The sequence below is a fragment of the Parasteatoda tepidariorum genome, chromosome 3 (assembly GCF_043381705.1).
Source record: "Parasteatoda tepidariorum isolate YZ-2023 chromosome 3, CAS_Ptep_4.0, whole genome shotgun sequence".
Lineage (NCBI taxonomy): Eukaryota > Metazoa > Arthropoda > Arachnida > Araneae > Theridiidae > Parasteatoda > Parasteatoda tepidariorum.
This window is the reverse complement of record NC_092206.1, coordinates 81,861,953-81,884,299: the sequence shown is the minus strand read 5'-3', so window position 1 is coordinate 81,884,299 and position 22,347 is coordinate 81,861,953. Positions and strand designations below refer to the sequence as shown.

General features: G+C 28.5%; 2 protein-coding genes across 6 annotated transcripts in view; both read right to left on the bottom strand.

Moving 5' to 3' along the window:
• The window catches only part of LOC107452101 (uncharacterized), a 60,732-nt gene extending 51,656 nt beyond the window's left edge, over positions 1–9,076 (bottom strand). Inside the window, exons 1-4 of one of the 3 annotated variants that reach the window (XM_071178899.1) lie at positions 8,943–9,076; positions 4,076–4,161; positions 896–1,114; positions 583–664 (exon numbers count right to left, since the gene is read on the bottom strand). In XM_071178899.1, the coding sequence (XP_071035000.1) occupies positions 583–664; positions 896–1,114; positions 4,076–4,148 (374 nt within the window). In that variant the 5' untranslated portion in view covers positions 4,149–4,161; positions 8,943–9,076. Of the gene's footprint in view, positions 1–582; positions 665–895; positions 1,115–2,929; positions 3,061–4,075; positions 4,162–6,304; positions 6,442–8,942 lie in introns of those variants that run through there. The other 2 variants (XM_071178898.1, XM_071178900.1) reach the window with 2 other exon arrangements.
• A 5,632-nt stretch (positions 9,077–14,708) lies between these two features.
• LOC107452096 (ribosomal protein L4) overlaps positions 14,709–22,347 on the bottom strand; it is a 38,430-nt gene continuing 30,791 nt past the window's right edge. For all 3 annotated transcript variants that reach the window (XM_071178895.1, XM_071178894.1, XM_016068403.3), the window contains 5 exons: positions 19,038–19,167; positions 18,266–18,422; positions 18,106–18,189; positions 16,866–17,025; positions 14,709–14,889 (listed from right to left, as the gene is read on the bottom strand). In XM_071178895.1, coding sequence (XP_071034996.1) covers positions 14,761–14,889; positions 16,866–17,025; positions 18,106–18,189; positions 18,266–18,422; positions 19,038–19,167 — 660 coding nt within the window. In that variant the 3' untranslated portion in view covers positions 14,709–14,760. The remainder of the gene's footprint in view (positions 14,890–16,865; positions 17,026–18,105; positions 18,190–18,265; positions 18,423–19,037; positions 19,168–22,347) is intronic.

Below are 22,347 nucleotides of genomic sequence, written 5' to 3'. Positions count from 1 at the left end.
AAATTGATTCAGCATGACCTAAAACTTAAAATGGTTAAGTTGAAAATAAAAAAATACTAATCATCAGACTATTCAGTGTTAATTATAGGGGAAAAATCAGTAATTAATTGAAAAGCATCAATAGAGCTTATCCAGGTCAGTTGATACTTCCAATTAATTGCTGATATTTCCTATGTACAATGTAGTATGATTATACAATACATTTGAATAAAATGTAATAATTTAAGTACAACAGCCTTGTTATGAACAATAAATTTAGGTGATCATTTAAATAATTCACCTCATATTTTTGAAATAAAAACCATTAAAACAGATGCAAACTAGAAAAAAAGTCGAAATTCACTATTTAAAATGGAGGCTCTTTTATATGCATAATTTGTAATGCAAAACTTCAATCTTTTCGATTTTTAAATGTGATATCGCAAAACATTTTAATGATATAATGAATTTCACATATTTTAACATATATTAGTAGCACACGTTATTTAAAATTGATTACAAAAATATGTATATATATACATTACAATTTATGTAACTCTAACAAATAAAAAAGAAATCAAATGAAGGTTTTCCAAAACTCACTTAAATAAGCTTGGTGCAAAATCATGCACAACATAAAATCCTTCTTGTCTTTTAATTCCAAGCCAATACACATTGTTCTCATCTATATTTATTTTCAAATAAATATAATGATTAATATTATGGTTTAATACTCTATGTTAAGTACAATTGAAATAAATGCATAATTATAATGATACAGTTTGAGTTTCATGTTAAATAAGTGTAATATTAACATAAATCTATTACTGATATCAATAATGATTTGGAAATTTTTTGACAGCTCCTTTATTCATGACATAAAAGTTACAATTATGGTAATCTGTAACCTACTTACTCTGATTTGCAAGTGTTGTAAACAAAGTTGATGAAATATTAGACAGTGAATGTAAAAGATATGAGTGTTCTTTGGCACAAACTATATTAGCTTCATCCCATGTTTTAGCATCAAACTCTTTAAAGCAAACTGTTTGTCCATTTGTCAAGTTATATCTTTCATATGAGTCATGGCATTTACAAGTTTCATGAACATCACTACAAACTGAAACAGCAGCACCTTAAAAAATAGTTTAAAATAATAAACATACTAATTTAATGGATGTCAGTCATGTTTAAATAATAATAACTCTATTGATATAAGTTCCAAGAAGATTTTTAGCATTTATAATTAACAATTTTTTTAACAATAACAAGTAAAAACGGTACCTGGTTTAGAAGATCAAACACGGAACTTTACAAAGCATATAAAGAACCTGATGTCATTAAATTTATCAAAATTCAAAGGATTAAATGGGCAGGACACATTATAAGAATGGAGGATAGCAGGACAACCCAAAAAGTTTTCTGTGCCAGGCCAACAGGTACAAGAAAAAGAGGACGACCAAACCTAAGATTTTTAGACTGACTTGAAAAGGACCTACAAATTTTAAGGATAATAAACTGGAGAACCTTGGCTAAGGGAAGGCTTGTCTTGGCATAGGCTTGTTGAGAAGGCCAAGGCCCATCCTGGGCTGTCGTGCCAATGAGAAGAAGAAGAAGAATTAACAATTAGAATTACCAACACCAGCTTCTCACGTCTCCCCAGCAGCCACATTAAGTGCCTACTATATTTTGAGGGCAGAAAGACCTACCCCACCTTGCCTTAAATGCCACTATTACGAGAACTTCACCTGAACACATCTTAGACTGCTCCGGACTTTTATGGAAAGACATCTATTCTTCCCCCCTACTGGTTATTGATTTGATTCATGTCAATGGATTCACAGACACTGAAGATTAGTAACAACAAGAACATTAGAATTACAATTCTTTACAAATTGCAGAACCATATTATTGCTACATACCATATCTTGTTCTGCTACTAATCAAAATAATAAATTATTAAATATAACAAACTATATCTTCTCTAGCAAAAAATATACTATATGTCATACATATTTTATATAGTATACAACAGTCTTATGGGTAATGTTTAGAAACCAAAAAAGTAGAAAGCCAACTTTATTTTCTATTTTTTTAAACACAGGACAAAATGGGTGTTCACAAAAGAATTTTGGAAAAAGTAAAAACAAATTTTAAGAAATATAGTTGAAATTCATTGTGCAAAACTTGCTGAAATTAACGCTTTATGCAATAGCTTTTCAAATCTACGTAACTATAACAAGTTCTAAGTTTTCAACAATAAATATACAGAAAAAAAAATATTATGATTTTAAAAAATTGATAAAACTCAATTCAAATGTAAAATTTTACATACTTTTGAGACCATATTGTTTTAAATATTATTATAAAGCATTCCACACTACTAAAGAAGTAACAAACGACTTCAGTCCCAGTCTAAAAGTTAAGACTCAGGGGAGACTTCTGTATTGAACTGTGACAGAATAATAATCGCCAAGTCTTAGCAACTTCCGGGCAGAGGCCCGGAGAAGAAAAAAAACACCACAGAAAAGGACTAACTCAAAACGTATAACTAGTAGCCATCCTCGAGCAAACATTTACATGCTCTTTTTTTTCTTTTTTTTTAAGAAACTTTTGAAAGTAAATCTATTTAGAACCTAGGCGATTGTAAAAATTGTTATTTCAAAAAAGAAATGCGGTCCGCTGCCCAGAAGTTGCCAAGACTTGGCGATTATTCTGCAGCAGATCACAATACGGAAATCTTCTCAAAAAGTAAATAAAATTTAATTTAAGAGTAAAATTTCACATTGATTTTCAGACTTCTGAGACCTGTTGTCATTAATACTATCATAAAGTATGATCTATAACTTAAGTAATAATCAACCTAAGTCCCAGTCTAAAAGTTAAGATTTATAAGGCTAAAATGATAATATAAGCCTGAATTATGTGTTATCCTAGAAAGAATTCTTACATTTAAAGGTCTAAATTTTCCCATTGGTGTACTCTTTGTATTATAAAGAAACAATAGATAATACGAAAAGAAAAATTTAAGAGAACAAGAGATTTTTAAGTTTATTTTGATTTGAAGGTATCCGCTTTCTTATTTCTGTTGAAAGCAACTGAATTCACACTCAATTACTTAAAACCTAAATTTTAACTATTAAGAACGAAAGCGCTATCTCGTGGAAATTTTGTGAACTTTTAAGAAAGGTAGCAATTTTTTTTTTATTTTATGTATTTGTTTATTATTATTTTCTACTTATTCAATTTATTTGTTTATGTAATTGGTTTGTTTATTTTTTTAACATCTAAGCAAGCAGTTAAGCACTATAAAAATCATTTATTAAAAATTATAAATGCTATCAGAATAGTTTTACAATTTTAAGAGTATATCAATTAATTTATTTCATTCCAGGCACGATTTATTATATTTATTATAAACTTCACATTAAAAGGAAATCTTAACATTCGTTTTTGAGAGGAGCAAAAAAAGCAAATAGCTATTAGGATATTTTGACATTTTTGGATGATTTTAGAAGAGTATATCAATTTATTTATTTTATTCCATCCACTGCAAAAAAAAAAGAAGAAGAAGAAGAAAGCGGGTTAATGTACGCAAAGCAATAGTGCTTATCCTTAAAAAAAATAATGAAAAAAAATTTAAAAGAAACATAAAACAAACTGTATGAAATACCATCAAGGGGAAAATAGTGTAAGAGTACACTAAAATTTCTGCCTTTAGCTTTTTTTATTACTTTAATTTTCAACTATTATTAATTAAAAAACGGTAATTATTAGTATTTACCACGCCAGTAAATCATAACCCTAATTTCATACATTACTGGTTTCCCTAATCTATCTTTAATATAGCGTAAGAAAAAGAAAACTTATCCGAAAATGTTATGTTTTTATTATATTTGACATATAAATTATATTTCGAAACTTATTTTGAAGCCAAACTAATTTTTATGGCCAAATATTAAATCATCACCTCAAACGAAAATGCTAAGCTAGTTGTTTTCCCTCAACTGGGAATCTAGTACATGAAAGTTCCTATCCATTTTATATAACATTCAACAATCAAACAGAATTAATGGAGTGAGTTCAAGTTACTTACCAACAATTTCAAACAATGTGTTAGGTAGTAATATCAAAAACAATGTGGGAAAGAATCTTCTTCTGTCATACATTTGCAATCAGTACCTATATAGAGAAAAAACTTTCAAATTCATAGCCTTAAGAGAAAACAAATATTTATTTTTTCCAATACAAATTAGTCCAGTAACTGAATAAGCTCATTAATGTTAAAAAGAAGAAGAAAATACTTTGAGTCAATTATAAAAATTCTAACTATTTTCGACATTGATCCCCTTCTTTCAAATTTTAAAAGGAAAAAAAAGACAAGACAATCTCAACTCAATATGCAAAGATCCTTCTTTTAGAAATCTCTTTATGAATGTTAGTTTGTCCTGTGTAATATTTCTCAGTTTTCTTAATTGAATTACAGATTACAAGGCTTATGATGGCAAATTTGTTGCCTATTGTAACAAAATAATACTTTTTAAAAGGTTAAACGCTTAAAAAAAAGACTTATTGTAGTAAATTGCAAATTAATCAAACGATCAATGAAGCAGGAGATAAAGAATATGATTGAAGCAGAGACGAAATACTCCAGTTTACTATTAAGAAATCTTTATTTATTTGTGTTTACTATATTTTATATGCTCTCTATTTAACGATATTTCAACACAAATGATTTCCTAAGTGGTATATTTTAGAGTATTTTCTCATAGGGTGCAGACATGGAAAAAAAAATTTATTAGAAAATTTCGAGAATCACGTATGAATATTTATCCATATTTCTAAAAAAATATTTTAGCATGAGCATCAAAAATTTTCGGTAATTATTTCCATAATTTCAAAGTTTTTCAATAGTTTCAATCTCAAAAACTACTAAACTTACATTTTTTGACAAAAATTTAGCATTTTTACTACCATTTATGTCTTAAAACATAAAAAAATCACTCTTTATTTGAATTTCTTAATTTTTTTTTAACATTTTATTTAAGTAATCAGCACTGAAAGCACAAAAAGAAAGAAGGGAATTTTAGTGGTCAATAGTTTTTTTTTTTTTTTTTCAAATTTATTATTAAATATTTCTGGTCATATCTTCCAATTAAAAAAAATTATTTAGTAAAGCATTAAAATTCAAACTTTGCACTCAGTTTATGAATTGGAATAGTTCAAGAAGTCACACATAATCTGTAATAAGTTAAAGTAAAAAAACTAATAACATTTAAAGTTCAAATATAATTTTTAATTTAATGGACTAAAAGGGGTGCAAAGGCATCTTCTTAACCTCCTTTCTCCAGCCGGCGACTATGTGGAGTTAGCGAGGAATATGACCCTACCTGAAGTGTAGGTGAAGAAAATTTTCTTGTAAAGATTATTAAAAATTAAGATTTGTCTTTTATGCACTCTCTCTATTTTTGCTCTTAAGATTTTTCGCACTTCATTTAGTATAACACAAGTGTACCGATTTATGTGACATAAAATAAAATATAAAATGGAAAAGTTCTAGTATTTTTAATATGTGAAAAATTTATTGTTAAGTTTAATTATTTTGGGCAGTTAATAAGCCTATAGCATCAGAAAAAGAAAAAAAATTATAGTTATTTTTGCTTTTTCGAATGTTGCGGCTTGGTAAATGTTTTGTTTATTTGTGAAAAAAAAACAAAAAAAACATAAGATTAGCATCTAAAATGAAAATGGATACAGAAAGAGAGAAAAATTGTGTTACATGGGTAAAAAAAATAACATAAGGAATAGAGAATAAAATGGAACGTAAGATGAAAACATCTAAATAAATAAAACATATTTTTTAAAAAAAAACATCTGAAATAATGTAGTTATTATTTTTTTTTTCTATCTTAAAAAATTGTAGGTATTATGGGTAATCTTTCAATGAAAGAAGCTCTTACAATACTCTTACTCTTACACAATCTTGCATGAATGTTATATCCACATTATCTAACAACAAAATTTAATTTTATGATTTAAATTCACCACTATAGCCTTATAAGAAAGTACTCGGTATAATGTGAAATTATAATCTTATAACTTTAAAAGAAGAATGTTTTGTTTAGAATAATTGGATTATTAATAAATATTTTTGCTTTTTAATTAAAGACGCATTCATGATGTTTAAGTTAAGCATAGGTCTTTCAATAACACATGCTTCAACGTCCATAATATTTGTAATAAAATGAATATATAATTTTAACAATCATCTATGACATGCATTTATTAAAACAGTTAAGCTATCAAAATATCATTTAATATTTACCTGATAACGTTTAAAAATAATAAGAAATTGTTCACAATACATAGCCAAACAGAACAATGAGAAATTTTGGAATAAAATGAATTTTTTCACATCGCAAGCTTCAAAGCTACATTAAAAAAAAAAAAAANAAAAAAAAAAAAAAAAAAAAAAAAAAAAAAAAAAAAAAAAAAAAAAAAACAGGATAGAAGCATCAATCACTTCGTTCAGTGCGACAAACTGAATGATAATATTCTTAGAACGTTTTTTTAGCTATGTCTCAGTGGCAAGAAAAGATTTTTTTTCATCCCCAACTCCTACGCTTTACAAGATGAAAAAGAACGCGTCATCTTGCATACCCTTTGCCTCTGGGTTTCTTCAGCACGTACGCTTTATACTACAAACATTAATTTCCGTTAACCACACTTTAACGACTTGTTATCTTCTTAGAATTCTTAAATAAATGATAGAAAAAGAAACATTGATGAAGAGATTTTGACGAGCATTGTGTTAGGAACTCGTTAAATTCTGAAGCAGCCTTGCGGCTTGACAGGAATACATATTTTTTGTTTTAATTTGGCGTGGTTCTTGTTATGTCTTATTTGATCAGCTGTCTTCTAAATTATATGCTCACAAAGGCAATTAATTATAAGCTACAGTATGACTATCTCCTATTCATAAGATTGAAGGAAATATTCACACTCGTAAAATCCTAGTTCATTATAACTTGAAACAGGTAAAAATAGGCTCAATAAAATTTAAATAATGCAAAGCATTTTATTGTTACTACAAAAGAGAATGTTGTAATTAGAAATTTATCACACTTTGTTTCAGCATCAAAGTAATATTTTATTTAAAAATACGTTAAATTCACAATTTATCTAAGAATAATAAAAATCCTCATTTAATGAATGCTGTGTTTATGAGTACGCAATATTAAAAGAAAAGTCGCAATTTAAATTTTTTATTTTTCAGGAATTATTAAACCAATTTTGCTATAATCACATACCTTGTTATTTAAAATTACATAATTTTAAAACACGCATAAATTTGTAAACCACGCTTCAATTCAAAATTATTTCGATTATTATTAAATAATAAAAAGAAATAATAAATTAGCAATAAAAGTTATTAATTTTATGGAGTTAAGCTACTAACTACTTTAATCCTGTGCAGATTTTTTTCGATTACTATAAAAAATTCCCGAAACGGAGAAATACGCAAAAAGTGCATAATGCGGTCTAAACTTGCGATTGCTTTCCTGTTTAAATCCATAAATTGTCCAGACTGAAGCTACTAACCCTCCCCCTAATTTTATAGACAATTTTAGGTAAGGTACCCCGCAATTTTGGTTTTTTGTATAGGATTAAAAATACAATTTGTCGAAAATCTATATCTGTCTCGTTTGTATCTGAATCGTAACTTAAGTGACAGTAAGAAGCAATTAATTTGTTAATTTGAGAGTAACCCTTCGATCTATTAAATTGCAGTTCAGAGAGTGAAAATTCAATTAGTATTAAAGCAAAACTTATTCAAGCTATCTATTTAAGTTATGCTTGTTTTTTTTTGTTCACTATATAACTTTTTTAATGAAATATTGTGCCATAATTGTATAGTATATTTGACAAATTTTAATTTAATACGTCAGTTTTTAGCAATAGAAAGGCGTTTCTAAAAATTATTTATGAAGGTAAGCATTTTAGATAAATAAAAACTAAATATAATCTATTTGCATGTATTTTCAGTAACAGACCGAAAAAAATATAGTATTGGTTATAAGTAACTATAAACAAATATAATTGCAAAAGATAACTAAGGACTTCGATAGTCAAAAGTTTAAAAAAATTAATTAGAAAAGAACGTGTCGTAGTTACATTCGTAGTTACATTACCCCCCTCCCCCGACTTTATTTTAATTGATTCCTGATTGACTGATTTAGCAAACTTCGATTTATGAAACGTTTCAGCGAATTTATACCTATAAGCAGAATTTATCAGCTGGGTAACGCAGCAATATTACACACACTGTATGGTACAACACTCAAACATAAACTTAGTTAGCAAAAAGAAGAAAAAAACACCAAGTTTGGAAAATTGTTCTAAAAAATTGAGCATAAAAAAATTGCGTATTTATGTACAAAATGTCCCTGATGGGTGCATTTTTTAGACTATTTAAATTGTTACAGTTTTTTAAGAGAAAATAATTTGTCTACAATAGAAACATTGAATTAATAACAACTATTTTCTTTTAATATAATCTAAGTGCAATACATCAAATTTCCCGATCAGAGATTAACAACTTTTTCTTTCATTTAGAAAAGATTTTATAGCTATTTATGAAATTTCTTTTATTTTCTTACTTATAATTAGGAATTACAGAAGAATTGTTAAGAAATTAAGTTAGTTGGTTGAGTTATCAATTGCCTAAAAAAAAGATGTTACACCAATGAAAAATAACGCAATTGATGACTACTATATCTGATTAATAGAATTAATAAATTATTTTTTTTAAGAAAAACATGCATATTAATAGATTTTAATTTAAATTATTACTACATATTATTAAAATTCTTATTAATATGTATTATGTAATTACAATATTTTGATACAGAATATAAATATCATATTAAATTGAGTGTAAAATTAAAAAAAAAAATCATTACCTTTAATGCAGCAAATAAAAATTATAAAACAAATTCATGAAAAGATTATCCAATGAATTTGATTCACATTTTCAAGAAACAAATGAGTAATAAATTAATTTTTCAAATTAATAGCAACAACGGGAGGAGAGAAAAAATAATAACAAATATATAAGATGACGTTTTGAACTTCATTTAATGGACACACTAATCATAACAGGAACTGGAAAATGTCAATCATTGACTCGCAAGCATGCCAGATGTGTGAAATTTATCGTCTGACTCATTTTCTTAAAAGCAATGATTATCAAAAAAAACAAGGACATAATTAATTGCGGTTTTGAGTTTTAAAAGCAATTTGCATTCGTCGACTTGCATGTTCGTTTCTTGAAATTATTTTAAGCCTCGGCGTAAATTGTTTATTATCGTTCCATGTTTGTATTTGGGTATAGATTTTTACTTTGATTAAGATCGGTATTTCCACTGAGAATGAAAGAGTGAATCTTTATTTCCCCATCCCCCTTTCCGAAACTTAAAGCGGCAATCAGATTTAATCGCTTGAAAGAATGCTCAAAGATTAAGGTGCTCAAAATGTTTAATTTTAGAACGTTAAGCAAAGAATAATAAATGTATAAAATACTATACTAATAATGTAAAAGAAATTAAAATTTAAGAATGAAATAAATATTTAACCGATTAAGAGCAAAACTAGTTATAGTTTCATCATTCTACTTTTTAAAGGAAAATATTTTTCTCTTTAAGACTACTTTCACCGTTACTTTGAAAATGGAATAGTCCCTTTAAAAAAAGGCATAAGGCTTTTAAGATAAGGGTTCGAGTGAATTTAAAAATATTGACAAAGTATAAACATTTTGGGTGAGGTTTTTAACACTATGATTTGGAGAAACATCAAAATGTTACAATGAATATTAAAATCGTAAAAATAAATAAACGATTATTTTTTTACTCCTAATGGACTTTTCTAAACTATTCAACTTTTTTCGAAATATAATCTAACTAGTAAATAATTTGAAGTTAAAGTATACCGGAAAAGATGGTTCGTCAGGAGGAAAGAAAAAAATCATCAGTTAAAGGGGCTACAGCTCTAGGTATTTAGGGAAAAGAAGGCAAACAACCAGATGACTAAGGATACCAAAACTTTACATTTATAGCCTTTTTTTTAATAAAACCAAATTTTTTATCGGATAAATGTTTATCTCAAACAAAATATTTCATGAAGAACAAAATGCATAATTTTTAGTTGTGATAAATTTAATAACGAAGCTCTAAAATCATTGCAACTTAATAATTTTTGCAATAAGAAAAAAAAAGCTATGACTATTTTCATAGAAATAATATTTTTTTCCCCTTTATGTTAGAATAATTTACCCTTACATAGACAGAAATTTAAACTATGGAATTATAGATTTTTCCAGTTTAATTGACTTTTTCTTTCAGGGCATCTAATATAATACTCTAATCGAAGAGTTAGCCTCGATCACCCAAACACCTCTGGGACGATAAAAGGAAAATTTTAAAGTCTAACCTACCCACCTAGAATTGGTAAATAAAAAACAAAAAAAACTAGCTGGAGTAAAATTGGTAAAAAATACTATTTGGTGCATTTAAGTTGTACTTTATGATAAATTTACAGTTCTTGTCTTTTCTTATTTCTTCGAAACGATGATTTAATTGGAAATAATATTTTTTTATGCATGGACAAGCTAACGAAAGTGTATGCTATTTTCACACCAATTAATAATAGAAATTTCGTGCTAAACCGACAAATGCCACGATATCACTTGCAAGAATCCAATTACATAGGTATGATTATAATAACGCTTTCCCTTTCACCGATAAACTAGTTGATTAGGAAGTTTTTTTTAATCCCTTCTACATAATTTGCGATCCCTAAAGCGTATGCTTTAACTATATCTTAAACAAGTATTCTAAAAATGTATAATAAGGGTGGTGATTGCGGAACACCTCGTAAAATGGATGGCGTAAATTTCTTTTGCGGCACTCCGCACTGATATTTGATTTAATTTATTCAACAATATACATGGCAGTCAAAATCATGACTTACACTCCAGTAAAATTAGATTATTTCTTTGAAAGGTTAAGTACTCCAAGATAATTTTTATAAAAAAAAAAAACTTACGTTATTATAAATGATACCTGAAATTGTCCCCTTTTTTGAGGAAAATGGTGGTGCCTTAAAAAATTGATTTCTTTTTTTAAATAGGCAATTGAAAAAATGCACCCGGTGTATTTTTTCACACGGAATCAAATGGGACCAATCCCGAGATAATCGCAATCGGACTAATATTTTAGAAGGTATAAACAGTTTATGTACAAAAGGTACATTTTTGTACCCGTTTACGCATCTGACATAACTATCTAATTAAGTTGAGGTGTTGTTTCCTATGAATTATTTTACGCTGAAAGTGAGATTATACAAGTCAATAGAACACCTAGTTAAAAAAAACCGCTCGCATCTTTCGAACAATTCGTTTTTATTATTCGTGCAAAATCTTACTAGATTCAACGCAAAAATATATATATCTATAAATGAAACAAGAGTCTCACTTGTTTAGATAGCTTTGTCAGATGTGTAAATGGGCATAGTTACAAATTTATACATAAAACCCTTTTAATCCCCTGTCGCACGAATCCAGTTAGGGCAACTACTGCGTGCAGTATTTGTGATGCCCGAACCGACTTGAGGCAGGAACAAAAATCAACGTTTCTATTTTGTGAAGCCCGAGCTGATTCGTTTCTACTTTAGGATACTTAATTCACTATTTTTCTAATAGATGGCATTAGTAGTCCTAGTTTTTCACCGATTACTACTTCAGTCGAGGAAGGAAAAAGAAATGTAAAATTTATGCATTGAAAATCATATTGTTGTGTTTTACATTATACTAGTTATATTATATTTAGCTTCAAAATTTTGATTAATTTGCTCTATGTGAATAAGATGTGTATGTAAAAATTATAAATACAGTAGTAATTGCATGTAAAATTTTATTTTTGTAATAAAAAACCATTTTCTAACTTTTATAATAATTAAAAAGAACAAAATTAAACAGTCAAAAAAATTTAAGGTGTTAACTAATTAACTACCAAGATATTGGTTCGTTCGTTTTGGGAACGGGCCCATCCACTACGCAAGAGAAATACACCAGAAATAATGCCTCATTTGCCTGCAAAGAAATTCCTTCGTTCCTTAAATCACTCTCATTTTTCAAACAGAATGGGGAAACATATAGAGGAGAATTAAGAAGTTTTCAGGTATAATTTGTAATAACAATGTTTTTTGCCCAAACATATCCAAATTTTTTTTTCTATTACTTTATTTTTGTAATTATTTGCCAAAAACTATAAATGCAACCTAATTTTATCCTTTTGCACGTAAAGAAAACAATTTAACGTGAAACTGAAAAACTTCACACACAGCGATATTTACCATCTTAGTAAATTCGGTTCAACAATGAACCATATCTGGTAATCTAGTTTCAGAAGCGCGATAATAGTTCAAATTGGCATTGCATTAAGAAAATTTGGACATATTTGCTCGATGCGCATCAAAATTTCCTAAGGTCAAGTTGACTTTTGCAAAAATGTGAATTTTCTTATTTATAACTTCTCTTTAATCTCTTACGTTATTTGCAGGAAAATGAATGCATCTTGTTCTATCATCGTTTCCTGAACTTTCTCATCCGAAGGAAAAGGAAGTTTCCTAGCTTCCGTTTTTTTTGGTTTCAGTTTTCTACAAAATATAATGTTCTTACATCCAGACAGATTGCGTAACATAATAAATTTCGTCAAGAAGCAATAACCTACCGATTATTATATATCGTAAAAACGATATAAATACTTATTATAAACTAAATTAAAAAGTATTTCAAAAATATTATTTCAGCTAATCAGCTTCAAAAATACTATTTCAGCTATTGAATGGAGAGAAAAAATATTTGTCCTCAAAAATAGATTTCCGTAGAGGGGCAAAGCATTTGCAAGGGGAATAGCTGATTGAATAATGCCCCCCCCCCACAAACAGAGAAATTCAGTTTTATAATTTCGCCAACGCAATCAAATACAGCAATGTTTTTTTTTTTTTAAATTAAAATAACCGTGATTCAACAAAACTGGAGACTTATTATGACATTTAATAATCGTAGGAGTTTGTGATTGGCTGACAGGAGATTGCCAAAAATATGTTTACATAGCATTTGTTGTTGTAGTTAATTTACGTCGCACTAGAGCCAGTGGCGTAGCGAGGGTGGAGCAAGGGGGGGCATCATGCCCCAGGCGCTACTCACAGAGGGGCGCCAAATGGTCAGCAAAACAAAACAAAAATGTTGGATATTTTTTTATTTTTATTATAATTTATTTCTGGAAAATATATTTTAAATTTAGTGCCAGTGAAATATAATAAATGTTAATTCGTAAATAAAAAGGANCACACTGACCGTAGCCAGTGATGCTTGACTTCGGTGATCTGCTGGGAACCGTGCCTTAACGATCAGTCCAATGCGGGACACATAGCATTTGAAAGGCCCTTAAAAGTGCTGATTATCTTTAGAAAATTGTATCAAATACTATCAGGTAAAACAAAACTAAAAATTCTTTTAACGAGATCATTTAAAACGATTTTTTACTCTGGTACCTACATCCACGGACTCTCAGCGGAGTTGAATCAAGAATTCGATTTTGTGTAATAAAGAAGGTAGACCTGTTTTGAAAGAGACTTTTAGAAAGATGTTTAGTAAAAGCAGGGGTAGCAGCAAAGTTTTTTAAAATTTTAGGAACTTTTTTCAAAAAATTTTAGGGGTAATATATGATTTTGCTAGGATAAAAACAGATCACACGGTAGTTTATTACATAACAGAAGATTATTACAATTCATCCACACATATCATAAATAATTGCAAGTCACAAAATAAAGCTCTGAAATTTATTAAGTCAAGAATGAAATCTCTAAAGTGTAAAAATGAAATTTCAACTTTACATATTACCTATCAGAAATTAAGTGCATAATTCAGGAACAGACAAAAGTGAGAATAAATCAAGAGAAAAAATAAATTAACACCAACTTGGATTTTTTACCTTCTTAATCAAAACTTTATTAAGAAAAACTATTGTGTGATATTATTAGATTTAGGGGGAATGCGACCCCTGTAAAAGCAAAAGGTGCTACTAAAGCTTCTTTGCAAAAAAAAAATTTTTTTTGATGTAATTCTTTTTCCATAATTTCTATTGAGTTCATATATAGGGCATACTATTATAATGTAATTAAACTAATGGTAATATAAATCTTAAAATTTGATATATTTTCCTTTAATCAAGAATTAACAAATGAATATTGTGCAGAGGTGCCACATATCTGACAAGCTCAAGCAAGAAGAACAAATGAATATTGTACCCTCAAGTAGCTGGTCAAGTTCTTTTTATTTTTTCCCCCTTTTCGCGTTTTAAAAAAAAGGGGACTATTTTTTAAAATAAATTTATTAGTAATAAGTATGCAGTTGCGAATCTTCTGCATTTTTAACTAGAGGTTGGCAGCTATGTAGATGCCTTTTAGTTTTGAAAATCGGAAGATCGCTTTGGTTTAAACGTAATGCAAAAGACTACAAAACTGGTCCGTAGCACACATTTACAGGATATTAAGAGTTGGATTAGTTTATTAGAAGACATCAACTCTATTTCGAGCTTGAGCATTGAATTTATAATAAATTAGTTGTGTTTACAATGCCATTTGTTTTAAGAATAAATACATAAAGCTTTTCATTAATAACGATATTTAATATCAAAACCGAAGTGCTCTTTACATAATTTATTTTTTAGCCTTGGCTTTTCCATCTTTCTTCGTATCTTTTCCTGCTGCCTTTTTGGCAACTGGCTTGGCTTTTTTAGTTGCTGCAGTTGCACCCTTCTTTTTCTTCTTCTCTTCAGGTACTTCAATCTGAATTAAATTTAAAGGAAATATATATACTACAAATTCAGTCAGAGCAATTTTTTGCAGACATAAGTATGCATATTTAAAAAAAAAAATCAAATTTTTGAATTAAAAATAAGTGTAGGTTACATTTACTTTGATCAGTGTTACACTATCTATTACGCTTGTAAAACTTATAAAAACTGCTATTTTTTTTTAACTGAGGTAAAAGCTTTTAAAGTCAGCAAATAAGAAATTAGCAACTGGTTAAATTGCCCAGAAATATTAGAGAAACATAGGCAGATATAATTTACAAAGACAACTGGAGATTAAAGCACAGATGGATTATTCATGTAACTTCCAATAAATAAAGATAAAAAGCAAACAATAAATCATAAGTTACAAGTACAATACTTCACTTTAAATCAAAGGATTGCTTTTAATCGGTAATAGAAACTATTTAAATACCATATGAACTTTCCTTAAAAAATGATAGGTATGAAAAAAAAAAAATGTTTTAATTAAAAATACCACAGATTTATACCACCTTTAAAATAGTTTTTTCTCTACAAAATTGGATTTCTCGAGTACTGTTAATTCTTGATGCTAAATGAAAAAAGATGTAGTTTTTGTAAATCTGAAAATTTTAATTTTCAGTTAGCAGCCAGTGAGAGTGAATTAGTAGACACTGTTTCCTCAAACCTAAGTAGATTGATGTCAATAGGTCCTTTTTATTTAATAACCTTTTTGTATTTTTTGTTGCTTGAATTAAATTATATTTTAAAATAAAAAAATAAATTAGAAATTATCTAAAGCTATAAAAAGTTCGTTCAACAATAAAAATATAAAACAAAATTTAGTAAAATATATAGACTTTATGTAAAAATATGTGAATGAATTCTTTTATATCAATGTTTCCACCATAAATTCACGTACTCTGAAGGATCACAATTTTGAATGGAGATATTTGACATTTTAATGAAAATTCTGCTTTCCCAAGTATCTCCTTCCTACATTGATGTACTTTTATAATTTAACATGTTTAAAAAAAGTGATGGAAAAAAACCGAATGGTTTACATATTTCATGTCACCAATTTATTTTGTTATCGAGGGGTCATCTTCAGGTCCAGATTATGTACAAATAAGGCAAAAGAAAAATAATTAAGTTCATTTTGATATTCCTTATGAATGCTATATCAACTTAAATATTAGATTTTGAGAGCAGCAACATACTGAATGAGGACGGGAAAAATGTCAGTTTTACTAAAATGTGTAATTTTTACAAATTTGTGATAGACAGAATTATTCAATTCGAATCTCAATAGTTGACTGATCACTGTTACTGACAATTCTAAGACTAGTTATTTTGCATACATGATATAGGAACAGGTATGATTTAGTTTTTTTTACAGCTTTTTGTGAGAAAAAAAAATAGCAGTATTATTTTAGCTTATTTCATATTCTTAACAGATAGGACAGTCTATTCAAGAATTGCATAAAAAAAAAAATTGAAATTCGAACTTTAATTGGATGCTAACCAGCTGTACTTTGAAGAGGCTATACTAAGGGAGAAACCCTTAAAATTATCTTTCATATCCATGGAACATTAAAATTTACAAGTATGGAAACAGAGCAACGCGAACAACAAACAGAGAGGATCACACTCTGGGGATGTAAAATAATTTGCTTACACTTTCATGTTCTGAAAGCTTTATTATAATGTTAGCAACTTCATGTACTAAAGGTTTACCTGAAAGAACCAGAATAAATTTGAAGGGGAATGGAATGTACCTGCTGAATTGCACTTTCTTAACAGAAATTTTCAATTGTCCTTTTTTGGATGCTAACATAACAGATATGCAGCAAGCAAAAAAGATTTGCTGTATCCACATCTATGCACACTGCATAAAAATAAATATTCTATGCAGCCGGCTTAATCAGTGGAAATTGAGAATCGCGAACAATTCACTACACGAAAAGAAAAAAAAAACAGAACACTTACTCCTCTTCTCTTCATCACTTTAATTTCTTTAGCTTTCTTTTTCTGCTGTTGATAGAGGTAAGTCTTTCGTCTCATAACCGCAGCAAATGGATTCAATTTCAGCATAACTCTAATGTTCTTCAATGGATTCTTCTTCAGGATGTAGCGCTGAACCTTATTGCTGAAGAAAATTATGGAATAAAAGATTGGTTAACACAAAATATATAATGCATAAAATAAATATATGCTAATAAATTGTCAAATCTCTAGGGGGAGAAAAAAATCCACATTTTAATTTTTAGTATCCTCAAAACAAGCAATATTATTGAATTTCAAAAAACAATGTTTAATTATCGGACTTGCTCCTTTGACAATTAAAACTTCCCAAAACAAACTTTGGTCATTCTCTAATTTTGCAGATACTTTAATATTTACTGTAATATAAAAGTGATCATGATTTCTGAAGGGTAGAAAAAGTAAGGGTTTAGCTGTATGTAAGCTTCTCCCAAAGAAAAAAGATAACTGCTACTCTCAACCAAAGATTAGCGATCAAGACTACAATCATTTTTTTACATCTACAGCTATGTGGTATTGCTTTTATGATGTTTTGTTACTTTTATATTTGCTGCACTGCTCTGCTATAACTACTTTAAAGTTTTAGTTTCTCTTTCATAAGTTTTCACCTGCCTTTTTTCTGCCCTTAAAAATTCAGCCAAAAAGGTAGCAGCCAATAAGAGTTGTGTAGGCTTTGGGGGCTTGGTTAGTGGGAGCAAGACAAAAAGGCAAGGGCACACATGGTTTTCTATACGACTATTCCTTTTCATCTGAACATCACCACAGTTACACTGTTTTTTTACAATGAAAATAGTCCATTGGAAACAGTAGGAAATCTTTTAATGAACTTCCATTCGGTGCAAAATTAATCTCTTAACTTAAAATGTACTTAAAGTACTTTTGATCAAGAATAAATAGTTAACCGTTTTAGTATATTCAAAAAAATTGCTCCTTTATCAAAAACTTTTGGATTGTGCGAGCAGATGCTTTATGTTTTTATCTTACTATGTTATTACATACTTACAATGAAGAATTTTCATACCAAAAAAGGTATTCATAAAACAAACACTACAATATTACAAGATTTAGTTAATTAATATTTTCTTAATCTCTACTTTAGGAAAACAAATTACTTTAAAAAGGTCACCATAATCTAGTTAAATTCAATTTGTTTTTAAATTTTCAAAAACAAACATCTTTTACATACTTTGGTGGTCTGATAGCCTTTCTAATTTCTTGACTTTTAAGCATCCTGGCCAAATCAGCATTAGTCATCTTGTGCATGGGTAAACTGAAGAGAGAAAATACATAAGTACACAGGACACTAAATAAGACACTTAATATATACAAACTGAAGGAAGAATTACTTGTAATTCTTCTTAGTGGTTGAGTTCTTCTTATAGGTTCCATAAATAGCATCCAATCTACGGAAAGCAGATTCAGTCCAAATGACAAAACGACCGACGTGTCCACCAGGAGCTAAGCGCAAAAGGTTGAGTTTCTCTACATTGATAGTTTCAATACCTTTAAAGAAGAAAATAAATATAATTACCCATAAAAGCAAAAACTCTAAGCTGACATATAACATTTATACACACATGACATTTCACATAAATCTGTATCAACTCAATCAGTGTGCAAGACCATATTAAGTCTGACCATGGTTCAGAGTGATCATAATCTAGCACAAGTTTGTCACCTGCTATAACATAAAAGTTAGAGCAGACAAAGATTTGTGCAAATAAAAAAATATGCATATCCTTTTACCAAAATCTTATTTTATTGTGGAATTTTAGAAATACACAAATTTAAGAGTTAACATTGTATGAAAAGGTAAGAACAATAGTAAAATATTGAGCAGTGAGGCTACTCAATTAAACTTATAGATTCCCTTTAAAGATAATAAGTAACATGAATTTACAGGAAGAATAAGTCATTATGAAATTGAAAGCTAACAAAAAAATGAAATGGCACTAAAAAAGTTTATATCAAATCTCAAAAAAGAAAAAAAAACAAACAAAAACAGCAGATTTAAAAATAATGAACCCGAACCACACTAGTGAATTATATTAAAAAATTAGCAATAAAATTAGAATTAATAAGACATTTGAATTAAGATTTTTGTCATAGATGTCTTACCGGGTATATTTCTAAAAGCCCTTGTAAGACCCTGATCTTTTCTATAAACAATAACAGGTCCCAATCTTTGAATTCTTCTACGGTTTCTCATTTTACCTTTGCCAGCTCTGAATCGCTTGGAATTGTAAACCTTAAAAAAATAAATAAATAAAATAATATTACTATATAAACACAAAACAAACACTCATTCAACCTGAAGCGCTCTCAAGCTCTGAATCGCTTGGAATTGTAAACCTTAAAAAATAAATAAATAAAATAATATTACTATATAAACACAAAACAAACACTCATTCAACATATAGAAGAATAAAAATCTATTTTCATTATAAATAACAGAAAATTCTGTTCCATAATAAAAGTGTTCCTGTACCTTCTTAGGAGGAGAGAGCTAAGCTCCCTTCATTCCCAGAAGTGTTTATTTAGCATTATGTCTGATCACTAATAGCAAAAAGTCTACTAATGAAATTCAATAATGCAAAAAATAAAAGCCAAACAATTAATTAAAAAGTCCACGAGTCAGATTAATTTATTAGCTTGATATCCAATGATATTCTAATGTGCGTTCTTAAACTATGAAGATGGAATGAAATCCAAATTAAACCCTCAAGAACTTATTATTGCCTTTAACTTTAAAACAAAGTCTTGGGCAACAATTTTATTTACCAAAAGAGTTAACACAAAGTACTTAAGCCAGTACTCTGCTGACAATCTTGGATTACTAAGCAAGTTAAATTGTCGAACATGGAATTATTAATGTACTTGTTTGTGGCAAATTATTCAATATCATATTATGTTAAAAATTATTCTGGTGATTGAAAAGCCACATAAAATTATTATTATTAGCACATACAATTATTATTATTAGTATTAGCAACTAACACTCCTAATTTATAATACATTATTTACATTATCTAAAACAAAGCCTTGAGTACAAATTTATCAAACCTAAAAAATTTTAGTCAGTACAAATATAGTGCTCCTGCAATACAATTCTTATTGAATAATGCAAAGCTCTGACTATGTATTACTGTACCTTCTTAGGTAGAAAGAGCGAAGTTCTCTTCTTTCCCAGAAGTGCTTTTATTTAGCATTATGTCTGATCACTAATAGCAAAAAGTCTACCAATGAAATTCAATAATGCAAAAAGTAAAAGCCAATAAATTAAAAATCTTCAGAGCCAGATTAGTTTGATATCCAATCATAATGCGTGTTCTTAGAACTATGGAGATTGAATAAAACTCAAATTAAACTAAAGAAGCACAGAGGTAAACCTGTTGGGAAGGATATTTAGTTTCATCTAATCAACCCACCCTAAAATTTAAAAAAAAAAAAAAAAAAAAAAAAAAAAAAAAAAAAAAACTTGCCAAGACTTATGGATTTTACCTTGAACCAAGGGAGAGGAAGGGCAAAACTAAATACAAACACTATTCATAAATAATGAATAACCCCAAAAAATATTAAGACTAATGAAAAGTTTTTTTTGTTTGCTCTTAAAATATGAAAATGGTACATAAACCAAGATCTATTATCAGGAGCTCGTTACTACTGACAACTTAAAAACTAAGTTTCAGATGATAACATTATTTACCAAAAGAGTTAACACAAAGCACTTAAACCAGTACTTAGCTGACAATCTTGGAGAAGTGAAACATCAACAATGAAGAATAGAATATCAAAACTAATCTGGTCTTTGACACTAAAATCTCTACAATCCACATTATTTTTATTAATGCACTAGTTTATCAAAAATTTACACTTAAACCTTAAACATATGTTTTACTCATCTCAATGTTAGTTATAGCCACAGATATTCATACAGCTTTTTAAAATCTCTTTATTTAATGCTGCATTGTTTTGTAGAGAATTTTAATCGTATTAGAAAAGGGACTTTGATGCATTTTATAAAATTGATTTTACAGTCCAATTTTCTGAATCCAATTTTTAAGTTATTGCTATGGATTTCCAAGTGATTTTTAATTTTTTGGGGGGGTCTCTATATAAATATAGAGCATCTAGGTAATCTCTAAGACAAGCTCAATTTGCAAGGAAATCATCGCCAGACAACGATTATTATGAAACATAAAAGAGCATTGCAAGATTTGAATCTTAGAGGACACATTTTTTTAAAAGTCGGCCAGGCGGCCGAGTGATTAGCGTGCCTGACTGCAAAGCCAATGGCAGAGGGTTCAAATCCTGCTCTGGGCATGGATGTCTCTCTCTCTCTTGTATTCTGATGTGTGAATGTGGCCCACCCTACGAACTGGTTTTTGTGGCAGTGTAATGTGGGTAAGGTTGCTTGCCTCCGTGACTTTGTTTCACAGGTGTCCACTGGGCAACGATAAATGAGCAACACTTCCGTCATCTTCTAAGACGAGGAACGAAAGTTCAGTGCCTGCCGTTATTTAAAAAAAAAAAAAAAAAATTCAANTTTGTGTTGATTTCTTAATATAATTTTTAATTTTTCACAAATTACGTCTAAATTTTCACAAAATAGGTACCTGTCAGAAAAACCTAGACAGACCCCTGGCAACGATAAATGAGCAACACTTCCGTCATCTTCTAAGACGAGGAACAAAAGTTCAGTGCCTGCCGTTATTTAAAAAAAAAAATAAAAAATTCAACACTATTTTCAATTCAACACTTTTATAATTCAACACTACTCAATAATTTTAATTCTAAATAGCAATAGCCTGATTTTACATTAGTATAAAATAGTTGTAAAATATTGAACAGCATATAAAACATTATCAAAATATTTTAAGGAAATAAAAACAATTCTGAAATTTCAAAAAATTAGTCCTAAATCAATAACTTTCTAATATTTCTCAGTTCAAATCTTCCTTTAGTATTAGAGTAAACAAATACATAGAAAAGAAATTACTGATTACTTCTCAATCATAAGAATGTTTCTAATGTAGATAAATAGAGTAGATAGCTATGAATTATACAAAAATAAAACATAACATATACCATTTTTGAAATCAAACCTAAAAATAATTCTAACACTGATATTAAGCAATCATCACTTGTCAATAATTGCAGATATGAATGACTTAAAAAATATAACCAATATAGGCTATTAAACAAAAAAATATAATACTTAGTAATAAGTAAAATTTCTGTTCCAACTCAATCAGTGTGCAAGACTATTAAAATAAAGTCTGACCATGGTTCAGAGTGATTTTTTTATAGCACAAGTTTGTCATCTAGAAGAGCACATAATAGCTACAGCAGACAAAGATTTGTGCTTACATATAAAACAAGCTAGGTCTTTTTTCTTAAATTCTTTTTAAAAAAAAAAAAACTTTAC